The following is a 12,527-nucleotide window of genomic DNA, read 5'->3' as shown; positions in this document are numbered from 1 at the left end:
TGAAGTCTGGTATCGCTATACCGCCTGATTCACACTTCCTGTTTAGTATTGTTTTTGCTATTCTGGGTCTTTTATTATTCCATATGAATTTCATTATTCTTTTATCTATTTCTACAAGAAATGCTGTTAGGATTTTGATTGGCATTGCATTGAACTTATAGAGAACTTTTGGTAATATCGCCATTTTGATGATGTTAGTTCGGCCTGTCCATGAGCAGGGTATATTTTTCCATCTTCTAAGATCTTCTTCTATATCTTTCTTTAGGGTTTTGTAATTTTCATTGTATAAATCTTTCACCTCTTTTGTTAGGTTGATTCCCAAGTATTTTATTTTTGGGGGGGATATTGTGAATGGAGTAGTTGTCCTCATTTCCGTTTCAGAGGCTTTGTCCCTGATATACAGGAATGCCTTTGATTTATGCATGTTGATCTTATATCCTGCCACTTTGCTGAATTCATTTATTAGCTCTAATAGCTTCTTTGTAGACCCTTTTGGGTCTGCTAGGTATAGAATCATATCATCTGCAAATAGTGATAATTTAAGTTCTTCTTTTCCTATTTTTATGCCTTTAATTTCTTTCATATTTCTAATTGCTCTGGCCAGTGTTTCCAGGACTATGTTGAACAGAAGTGGTGAGAGAGGGCATCCCTGTCTTGTATCAGATCTTAGAGGGAATGCCTTCAATTTTTCTCCATTCAGAATGATGCTGGCCTGTGGCTTATCATAGATTGCTTTTATAATGTTGAGGTATGATCCAGTTATCCCTAATTTTTCTAGAGTTTTGAACATAAAGGGATGCTGTACTTTGTCAAATGCTTTTTCTGCATCTATCGAGATGATCATATGGTTCTTATTTTTAAGTCTATTGATGTGGTGAGTAACATTTATTGATTTCCGTATATTGAACCAGCCTTGCATCCCAGGGATGAATCCTACTTGATCATGGTGTATAATTTTTTTGATATGTATTTGAATCCGATTCGCCAGAATTTTATTGAGGATTTTTGCGTCAAGGTTCATTAGAGATATTGGTCTGTAGTTTTCCTTCTTTGAAGTGTCTTTGTCTGGTTTCAGAATCAGGGTGATGTTGGCCTCGTAGAATGAATTTGGAAATTCTCCCTCTTTTTCTATTTCCTGAAATAGCTTGAAAAGTATTGGTGTTAGTTCCTCTTTAAAGGTTTTGTAAAACTCTGCTGTATACCCATCCGGTCCTGGGCTTTTCTTAGTTGGTAGTCTTTTGATGGTTTCTTCTATTTCCTCTATTGTTATTGGTCTGTTTAGGTTGTCTATATCCTCCTGACTCAATCTGGGCAGATCATAAGACTTAAGGAATTTATCTATGCCTTCACTATCTTCTATTTTATTGGAGTATAAGGATTCAAAATAATTTCTAATTATCTTCTGTATTTCTGAAGTGTCTGTTGTGATATTGCCTTTTTCATCCCGTATGCTAGTAATTTGGGTTCTCTCTCTTGTTCTCTTCGTTAGCATGGCTAAGGGTCTGTCAATTTTATTTATTTTTTCAAAGAACCAACTTTTAGTTTTGTCAATTTTTTCAATTGTTTCTTTTGTTTCAATTTCATTAATTTCAGCTCTGATTTTAATTATTTCTTGCCTTCTCCTTCTTTTGCTGTTGTTTTGCTCTTCTTTTTCTAGGATTTTGAGATGAAGTATGAGATCATTTATTTGTTGTTTTTTTCTTTTTTTGAGGAATGAACTCCAAGCAATGAATTTTCCTCTTAGAACTGCTTTCAATGTGTCCCATAGATTCCGATATGTTGTGTCTGTGTTTTCATTTAACTCTAGGAAGTTTTTAATTTCCTCCTTGATGTCTTCTAAAACCCATTGATCATTCAGCAACCTATTCTTCATTCTCCAAGTGATGTTTGATTTTTCCTTCCTACTTTTATCATTGATTTTCAGTTTCATTCCATTATGATCAGATAAGATGCATGGTATTATCTCTACCCCTTTATATTGTCTAAGAGTTGCCCTGTGACATAATATATGGTCTATTTTTGAGAAGGTTCCATGTGCTGCTGAGAAAAAAGTGTAACTACTTGATGTTGGGTGGTATAGTCTATATATGTCAATTAAGTCTAGGTTGTTAATTGTGTTATTGAGTTCTATAGTTTCCTTATTTAACTTTTGTTTGGAAGATCTGTCCAGTGGTGCGAGAGGTGTGTTGAAGTCCCCCATGATTATTGTATGGTGGTCTATTAGACTCTTGAACTTGAGAAGAGTTTGCTTGATGAACACAGCTGCACCATTATTTGGGGCATATATATTTATGATTGGTATGTCTTGTTGGTGTATGGTTCCCTTGAGCAGTATGAAGTGTCCTTCTTTATCCCTTTTGACTAACTTTGGCTTGAAATCTATTTTATTAGATATAAGTATGGACACTCCTGCTTGTTTCCGAAGTCCATGAGTGGTATGATTTTTCCCAACCTTTCACCTTCAGTCTGTGAATATCTTTTCCTATCAGATGCGTCTCCTGTAGGCAGCATATTGTTGGGTCTTGTTTTGTGATCCATTCTACTAGCCTGTGTCTCTTAATTGGTGAGTTTAAGCCATTAACATTTAGGGTTATTATTGAGATATGGTTTGTTCTTCTAGCCATATTTGTTTATTGATGTTACTAAACCTGATTTGTTATCCTCTTTGACTACATTTCCCCCTTTACTGTCCTACCTCCCATTGTTGGTTTTCAATGTTATTTTCCATTTCCTCTTCCTGTAATGTTTTGCCAAGGATTTTTTGAAGAGATGGTTTTCTAGCTGCGAATTCTTTTAACTTTTGTTTATCGTGGAAGGTTTTAATTTCATCTTCTATCCTGAAGCTTAATTTCGCCGGATACACGATTCTTGGTTGGAACCCATTATCTTTCAGTGTTTGAAATATGTTATTCCAGGATCTTCTAGCTTTCAGAGTCTGTGTTGAGAGATCAGCTGTTATCCTGATTGGTTTACCCCTAAATGTAATCTGCTTTCTTTCTCTTGCAGCTTTTAAAATTCTCTCCTTATTCTGTATGTTGGACATCTTCATTATAATGTGTCTAGGTGTGGATCTCTTATGATTTTGCACATTCGGCGTCCTGTAGGCTTCTAGGATTTGGGATTCTGTCTCATTCTTCAAGTCTGGGAAGTTTTCTCGTATTATTTCACTGAATAAACTGTTTATTCCTTTGGTATGGAGCTCTGTGCCTTCCTGTATCCCAATGACTCTTAAATTTGGTCTTTTGATATTGTCCCATAATTCTTGGATGTTCTGCTCATGGTTTCTTAGCAGACTTGCTGAGCTGTCTATGTTCTTTTCCAGTTGAAATACTTTGTCTTCATTGTCTGATGTTCTCTCTTCTAAGTGATCTACTCTGCTGGTAGTATTCTCAATTGAGTTTTTAAGTTGGTTTATTGTTTCCTGCATTTCTAGGATTTCTATTTGTTTGTTTTTTATTACCTCTATCTCCGTGTGAAATTGATCTTTTACTTCCTGGATTTGTTTTTCAATGTGATCTTTCATTGTCTGATTTTGCTGTCTCATGTCTTCCTTGACACTCCAGATCATCTGAAGCATATATATCCTGAACTCTTTATCTGACATTCCATCTGTTGCAGCTATTACCTCTTCTAAAGTTGAGTTGACCTGCATTGCTTGTGGTCCTTTCTTTCCTTGTCTTTTCATACTGCTCGCGTTTCTTTCTGCTTGGTGCAACTGGTGTGTTTTTGAAATTTACCCCCTATTTCTTTATATTGCTCTTGTATAGTTGGGAAGTCTCCCTTGCATGGCGGGTAGTGGCTGTGCTCCTCCTCTAATTAGGGTGGTCTGTCTACCACACTGATCGGTCGCAGGTCTGCCCCCCCTGCGGGCACGGGTGGCAGCTCTGCTTTGCCCCCACTCCAATTGTGGTAACGTAACTACCACGCCCTGGGGTCATTGGTCCTGATCTGGATGTGGGTGGCGGCTCTGCTGGGTCCCCACTCCAATTGGTGTGACGTGTCTACCACGCTGGCAGGCCTCTAGGCCTGTGGGTCGCAGTTCTGCACAGCCCCCACTCCCAATGGGGGTACCTGATACCTCGCCAACGGGTTGCTGAGCCCCCTCCGGACCCGGGCGGCGACCTTGCTCCACCCCCCTCCAACCAGTGTGACGCGACTGTCTCGGTGTTACGTGTCCACCACGCTTGCAAGCTACCTGGCTTGTCTTGCCAGTTGGCCGCGGGTCTGCCTGCCCAGGTTGCTCAGATGGCAGCTCTGCACATCCCCTACTCCAAATGAGGTTACTTGGCTACCGCGCCGTGGGGTCGCTGGTCCTATTCTAGGCGTGGGCGGCTACTCTCTTCAGCCCCGGCTGCATTTGGGGTGTCATGATACCATGCCGGCGGGTCACTTGGCCTGCTCTGGGCGCAGGTGGAAGCTCTACTCTGCCCCACAGCACCCAGCAGGAGCCTGACTGAGGAGCAGTCACCGCTGGTTCCCTAGCCTTGGGCCGAAGCAGCTTCGGTAGCCAGAACCCGGCCTCTCGGATCCCGATACACTCTCCGCTGGGAGCTGGCTCCAGCGAGTGACCCCCACGGGTTCCCCAGCCCCAGGCCAAAACTGTTCCGCGAGTCAGAACCCAGTCGCCCCAAGCTCAGCGCACGCTCTACTTGGAGCTGGCCTCCACCGGCAGTCTCCACAGTTTCCTCAGACCTGGGCCAGGTTAACCCCGGGAACCAGAATCCAGCTGCTCAGTGCCCGGCACATGCCTTGCCAGGCACACGCCTCTAGGAGTATTCTCCACAAGATCCCCAGTCCCGAGCCTGAGCAAGAAATCTGTCTGCTAGACGCAGGCAAATACCAGCCTGAAATCACCTGTTCCGTAGTTGAATGAGCTGAGATCAGTAGAACATGGGGATGATTACATCATCTCTCCGAAATGGCAGCTGCTGTCCTCCTCTGTGGTCCGACCGGTGTCTGGAACCAAACTGGACCGCTTCTCTCCTCTGTCTCAAAGCCGGAACTCAGCACTAAGCGCTGCCAATGTACCACTGGCGTGAGCCCCCCAAATCCATATCGCTGCTCCCCCGCTCCGGCACCTTGCCGCTCCCCAGCGGGCGCCACAGATTCCAGCCGCAGGGCGATCGGCTATCAGGCTATGCGACCCTCCGTGCGGAGAAATGGAGCTCCCACAGCTGAATCTCGCACAATGGAAATCTGTCCACTAGATTCTGGAGCACCTCAATTTCACTGGAAATTCCCAACAAGATAGCCTTCAGCTGATTCACATCGTCTTTCTCCCGCTCAGTGACGCAGCGCACTGGGGTGATGCACTCCCTTTGCCGCCATCTTCCCGAGATTCGTGTATATATTCTTTAATACTCACATAATGATCCTGAAATGGGATATTGAGGATTGCATTTTAGAAAATGATTGTCTAATCTACCTCCATCTTTTGATAAGTGGAAAAGACAAACACAGAGAAAAAAAAAAAAGTGGACTGAAGTTAATAAGCTAACTTAGTAATGACAGAGGTAAAACCAGAATTTAGATTTCTGAAATAGTAAACAGGGTAGTGACTCTCACCAATCGATGTTTGCTATCGAGTAAGGACATAAGACAGATCAAGTGGAATTCCATTAGCTTGTCCTTCTTCTCTCTTGGGATTCTTTTCCCCGAGGAAGATGATGTGTCTCCAGATGGTAGTGCCAACTGTGGAATGAAGCCATGAGTTTTTTCCCTTGGTCCATTTTCTTTTCAATTGACTTCAGTGTGTTGGCATGTTCTTAATGCAGAATCTGTTGAACACTATCACGGGAGACAACAAATTAGCTGTAAAGAAACTTATGCCATTTTATAGCAGGAGAGATCTTTGTAATTATGTAGTCATACCCCTCATTTTAAAGACAGGAAATTCAGACATCAGCCTCCTTCAAGGTTATGCAGAATTAGATTTCTCCATGGCCAAATCAGTACTTCTCTATTATGACTACCTTGGGAACAAATTGAAAAGATAATAATGGAAGGTATCATGGAGGTTCCACATTGATCAAAACTTCCTTAGTAGAAAAATGTGGTTAAAAAAATCTCAATCTCAGTAATGCAGAAATTAGAACATTGAATTGAGAATATAATATTGAAAATGACACTTTATGTTCTTCAAGCATGCTTCGAGATAATAAAGAGTTATAATAGAAAAATAATTTCTGTGAGAGAAGAATTTTATTAGAGAAGCTAATAAAGACAGACTATTTAGCAGGAAAATTTATTTTTTGATAAAAGGAACATTTACTTAATGATTATTTTCTGATTTCTTCCAGTAAAGTTAAACCTCATTCTGTTGCAGCATTGACCCTAAATTAAATGAGTAAATCTGAATCACCTGGGGAATTTTCAATATACTATTCTTCCTGTCCTCCAAAAGAAGTATATACCAGGGACAGACACGTTTATGTGGGAGAAGATCCCCAGGGCTTGGTTTTTGTGTTTGTTTTATCTTTTTATCCCCTAGGGGATTTTATTTTGGCAAACCACTGCTATCAATTTTGAAAGTATTGCTTTGGAAAGCAGTTTCTACTCATAAGAACTGTAGGACTGAAAAGTAAAAGGCTAATAATCATTTAATTAAAGTGTATTGGTCTTTTCTTTAAATGTCCAGAAGCAAATATTTTTCATCTATCAAGTCAGTCTTATTTTCTTCCTGGAGATGGTAAATTGACAGGAGAGAGGGGGTGCATAAGCAGTTGATGAATTATTTTTCCATATTTTTATTTAAATAGTGTTACATAATGGGATAGGAATTTGTTGCTGCATGTTCATACACACATAATATAACAGTACAATTTGGCCATGTAGTAAATATTTTTAAATAATTCTAAAGCTATCTTTTAAAAACACCTATTCCTGACAGATTTTGTTATAAGAAAGTGAAATATTAAAAGTTAGCTTGGATTCATATTTATTTATTTGCTTATATAAAATGTTTTAGTTCAGGCTTGGGTTGTCGCTCAGTGGTAGAGCACTTGCATAGCATGTGCCAGGCCCTGGGTTTGATCCTCAGCACCACATAAAAATAAACAAATAAAATAAAGGTATTGTGTCCAACAACAACTAAAAAATAAATATTAAAAAATATAAAAACTGTTTTAGTTCATTTGTTGATATACAACACTTTATTAAAAATTTTGTATATAAAATGATTTATCCAAGTAAATACAACTCCCTTAATATTCAGGATATATTACTATTCAAAGGTCTAGGGAGATATCATAAGAGGGGGCCATATGACATACGATCATCCTATGGTTATATTAGGAAGAAAATATAAAACAACTATGACCCTTTGGATTTACAGTCCAAATCAACATTCTTTTTTGTTTTGTATTGTTTTGCTTTTGTTTTGGCTATATATGTTTGGAAAACATCATACAGCTAAATGAACATTGAATTGATAGAGCAGAGAAAAGGTAGATTTTGTTCATTAGATGTATAAAAACAAAAAGAACATGGACACATTTATTCTTTTTAACAACATATTTAGGATGAATAATAATAACATTAGTGATTAAGAGAGATGCTCAAGAATGAAAAGGATTTTGGCATTCCAATGCCCCATGTAGAACCCTGGGCAATTTGTGCCTTCTGCAAGCTTTTTAACTTGTTCAAGATTATGTTCCCTTTTCTGTAAAATGATATGAATAGGGGTTTTCCTGAATTAAATGAGTTTCTCTGATAAATATCTAACATATATTAAGCAATAAAAATGATGCTTCCTTGATTCTTACTATTGTGGTCCCTATCATTATAAGTTCGGATCTTTCAAAATGTTGCCCCAGATGGTCCCTAATTCTATGACATTTCTATGATTTGGGACATTTTACAAGGAGAAAATAAGTTATTTTCTACCATGTAGCTTTAATAGATATAACACAAATTAGGAAAGAATGTATTGGATGAAAATCTCTACACATCTGTAGGGAAAAGGATAATGTTTGATGATTCCCAATAATTACAGTTTCCTGGTTGTAAGCAGCATTCTTCTGCTTCCCTCTTTTCATTAGGAAATGTAATTGTGAACGTTTTCTAGCGTTTGTTCCTAGCAGCATGTTTCCTTTGTGTTTAAGGTTCCATCACCTGTGCTGCGGACATGTTCAGCTGCCAGGGCTCTCGTGCCTGCGTGCCCCGACACTGGCTTTGTGATGGTGAACGAGACTGTCCAAATGGAAGCGATGAGCTCTCCACAGCCGGCTGTGGTATGGACGTTTATCAGCTATTGTCAAAGAAAACTCTTGGCAAAACCCTTGGATGTTTGTGTCATAGTACTTATCACTTCACGTTTTCCTTTACTTTCCTAATCCATGGGCCCTTGGGTGGTATTAGTTCTAATCAGGTGGGACGTTGTTACCATGGTAGTTCAGCAGCCCCTCTAATTAGCTGTGCAGAGTGTTTCAGATGTGCAGTGATATTACCCACTTTAAAACCATTTAGATGACTGCAGATTTGTCATTGCACTTCTGAGATAGTATAACTGCACCACGTGTGTGAGTGTAGTAGATTTGGCATTTTCTTTTTAATGCCAGCCAACCCCCCATGAAAGCTTTCAGATTGCCTATGACAGATACTCTGTAAATAGCTGCTCTGATCTTAGATAACAACTGATCAGGAGGTCAGTAAACACCTATTAGTGCTACAAATAGGGTATTAACCCCTGGGTCGGGTAGAAATAGTATGGATATAGCTGAATGAAGCTAGGGATCATAGGACCACCTTTGGAGGTCAGACAATTTACTAAGTTTCTGATTCTAGGTCACCTCAGGAAATTTTCAGAGAAATTCTCAATAGTAAAAATTTAGATAAGTTCCTTTGCATGGTCAGGAGGATAAGGGGACTGAATATTTGATTGTAGATCCCAAGGTCACACAGGGGATCTGTTGAGCTGAGCAATTTATCAGAAATTTATCTGCAAATTCTGCTCCTCAACGTGTATTCTGCCAATCATCTCACAAATAGCCTATTTCCATGTCTTTAAAACATTGTATTTGAAGCCTTAAGGTAAGTGTGTGTGTACATCAGGGACAGTTGAAGCACAAAAGAAAACGAAAACTTTGAGATAGGCCTATTTGCACAGAACTCATGCTATTGTTGTAGAATAATTCACTTTGATCTTGAAACTGATATGTGTGTCTATAAAGGTCGATGGGGCCACTGAGGGCTACATAATAAAGGTTTAAGCATCAATTCAGGGATCCAGATGGTCCCAGTATGTTGTTGCTATTGTAGCAAGTTAACACTCTGGGAAGCATATTAACACTTTTGGACCACATGGGTACTATTAAGTAAATTATGCTAAAATGTAGCAAATTGCACTCCAGTGACCTGCAAGTGTTAATGCCAAATAAGTCACTGTAGCTCACTGTTTTAAAGAAGGATGCATGTGTTAGAATTGGCATAATTCACTTGAGTTATAAAAACTGTCACACAGTTCAGAGTTAGAGGTGTTATTATTAATGCTAACTTGTCCTTTGATATTAATGTCACTCCTATGTGACTTCTTTATAGTTTTAAAAATTAAATTTATTGAAAGTAAATTATACTTGATTACATTCAAATAACCCTTTGTGTTTTACCTACTCATGGCTCTATTTCAGTAATTACTAAGATGAAAGCAGAGATTGCTTGGTTCATGTAGTCTGAGGCTGCCTGAGGATGAAGGACTGATAAGCATGTGAATGAATAACTATAATACCTTAAGTATGAGAATGTTGTGTGTCAAAGATACAGGGTCACCACAACGAAATATTATGTCAAGAGTCCTGGGAGTGTCATGGAAAGATTTCAAGAAAAAGTGATAATGTTGTCTAAGTCTCAAAGGACAAAGAGAGGGCTCTTGCATGGGAAGGAAAATGCTTAGGCTAGGATGGGGGGAATGGCAGATACTAAATTGCTTCCAGCGTCCATTATATTCCAGTTGTTGTGATAGGTGCTTTTTATTTACATTAATGAATTCCCACAACATTACCATCAAGTGATTTTGGGGATCTGCCAAAAATAATTACTATATAGGTAGGAAATTAAAGACCACATGGGAATGCATTGAATATCTGACATGAGAAGATCTGCTTCACATACTATATCTATTTCTTATGAGAAATTTACCAGACAGATTTTATTATCCTCATTAAACAGATAATGAAACAGATGTCCCAAGAAGGTAGATAGCTTCCTTGAGGATACAAATCCAATTGGCAGAGCCACTTTCTGCAAACCATTATTCTTTTCAGCATTCTACAATAATATATAGTAATTATTGACATTTGAAGTGTCCTAACTTTGAATCCTATCATAGCCTTTATCTTTTAGATATAGGATTACTGAAAAAGTTAAATGATCCTTTCAGGTCTTCTATGATTCTATGAGTATAGTATTAAAGTTTATGTCCTGTGCATATGCTTTATTTTACATTTGGATCCACCACTGGTTAGGGACTTGCTGGAGCACTACATTCAAGGATTACTAATCTCAAAGGATCAATGTTCCATTTCATGGGTCAATTTTTTGAATTTTCTGTGGTGATTACAATGGGGCTCATTACATCAGAGATCTTACACACCAAATTTAATACTCCATACTTGCACTTACCCAAAAGGTATATTTTCTTTTTAAAAACAATAACTTTCTCTACTCTCTTTGTTTACTTTTTACTTCTGTCATAAACATTACCACTTGGTGATCTCTTCAGTTCTACTTCTGAACAAGGAAGCAACACTTTTATCATGTAACCAGCATAACTGCAAGCGTAAGGAGAGAAAAGACCCACCCATGTTATTAGCCAAGTTCTTTTCTGACACACAAACATTTGAATTCATTCTTAAAAAGCTTACCAATTGCTACATGGCTTCAAATTTCAGGGGCACTCTGGATTAAGAGTGGAATTTATTAATACTAAAACTTTGAAATATATACATAGAATGTATTACATATGAATACATTCTATTACATACATGGCATTGTTAACTAATTTGATATATTGGAAATTAAGCAAAATTTTATTTTTTCTAAATAACTATGAATTATTAGGCATAATTTTATTTCATTTCTAAATTCTAATATGGGAGATGATACAATATGTGCTCCTCTAACTCTATATTTCGTTATGTCTTTCTTAGCTCCCAATAACACGTGTGATGAGAACACCTTCATGTGCCGTAATAAAGTGTGCATTCCCAAGCAGTTCCTGTGTGACCATGATGATGACTGTGGTGATGGCTCCGATGAGTCCCTGCAGTGTGGTGAGTACATCCAGCTCCCAAAGAGGAGGATCTCAGGCAGAAAACCTTTACAGAAGAACCTGGGTTTACACAAATCAAAATCAAACACTCCTTTCTTCCTTCCTCCCCTCTCTCCTTTCCCTCCCTCCCTCCCTCCTTCCCTCTCTCTCTTTCTTCTTTCTTTCTTCACTTTTCTTAATGATACTAATGACCAATACATTCAGTAATACCTAGTTGCACCACAAGTAACTTCTTTAAGCTCAAGTATAATTTTACGTGCATTTGGAATTCATGTCCACTTGTAGTGTACTTATAACACTCAGTGACCATGTTGGAAAATCTCTATAAAAATGTCTCTGTTTATTGTATTTTGAAGTGTTTTGTACAATACTTGGCTGGGTTGTTCAGTGTTACAGCCAGATCAGGTATTTGAGTGAGAAAATAATGCAACTTAGCATTGTCAGAAAAGGCTTGTTACTTAACATTTTCTTCCACATTGTATTTCTACATGTGTCTCATTTGTTAATATTTAATATTTCTGTGAAATTTATCTTTACATATTTATTTAATGATTATGTATATTATATATGCACGTATGTAATTATATGATAAAATCAGTATTAAAATGCCCAGTTAAAGTTGAAATCTCATGTGCACCTACTGTTTCTGTAAAATATTTCAATACATATGCATGAATAAATATACATAATGCAAATCTATGGACTTTATATATGTAAGGTAGTAAATTTAGTGCACTCCCGTGTTCTCACTGTGCAGTGTCTAAAATCTTGGTCTTTGAAAGGAATCACTTGGAAATCAATGGATATCAGTTTTTATGATCTTTTCACCATTAAGTCATGCATTCAATATGATTTTTTAAAAGCTACATTATAACTCAAGGAATAAATTGTAAGCAGAGTTATTTCTGATTGAATACCTCCTCTCTTCTAGACATATTTTGTTGATAAGGAGATGAATGAGACATAGTTTTCCACTTAAAGAACAAATAAGAACATCAGACAGACAATATAATACCATTCTTTTTAAAAATTAAATTATTTATTATAATTTGTTATATAGGAAAGCAGAATGCAATTTATTTCATATTACACATATAGAGCACAAAAGTTCAAGTCTCTGGTTGTATACAAAGTATTTTCACACCATTAGTTTCTTCACACATGTACTTAATGTAATGATGTCCAACTCATTCCACCATCTTTCCTATCCCATGCCTCCTCCCTTCCCCTCCTTCTCCTTTGCTCTATATTCTTTGTCAAA

At 37.9% G+C, this 12,527-nt stretch overlaps 1 protein-coding gene across 1 annotated transcript in view; it reads left to right on the top strand.

Annotated features, from left to right (window-relative positions):
• Positions 1–12,527, top strand: part of Lrp1b (LDL receptor related protein 1B) — a 1,492,917-nt gene that overhangs the window by 1,238,148 nt on the left and 242,242 nt on the right. The window contains exons 52-53 of the mRNA XM_077794359.1: positions 8,103–8,231; positions 11,145–11,267. Of these exons, the coding sequence (XP_077650485.1) occupies positions 8,103–8,231; positions 11,145–11,267 (252 nt within the window). The remainder of the gene's footprint in view (positions 1–8,102; positions 8,232–11,144; positions 11,268–12,527) is intronic.

This window comes from Urocitellus parryii, chromosome 1 (assembly GCF_045843805.1).
Source record: "Urocitellus parryii isolate mUroPar1 chromosome 1, mUroPar1.hap1, whole genome shotgun sequence".
Taxonomy (NCBI): Eukaryota; Metazoa; Chordata; class Mammalia; order Rodentia; family Sciuridae; genus Urocitellus; species Urocitellus parryii.
This window is presented reverse-complemented; position numbering and strand designations above follow the sequence as displayed.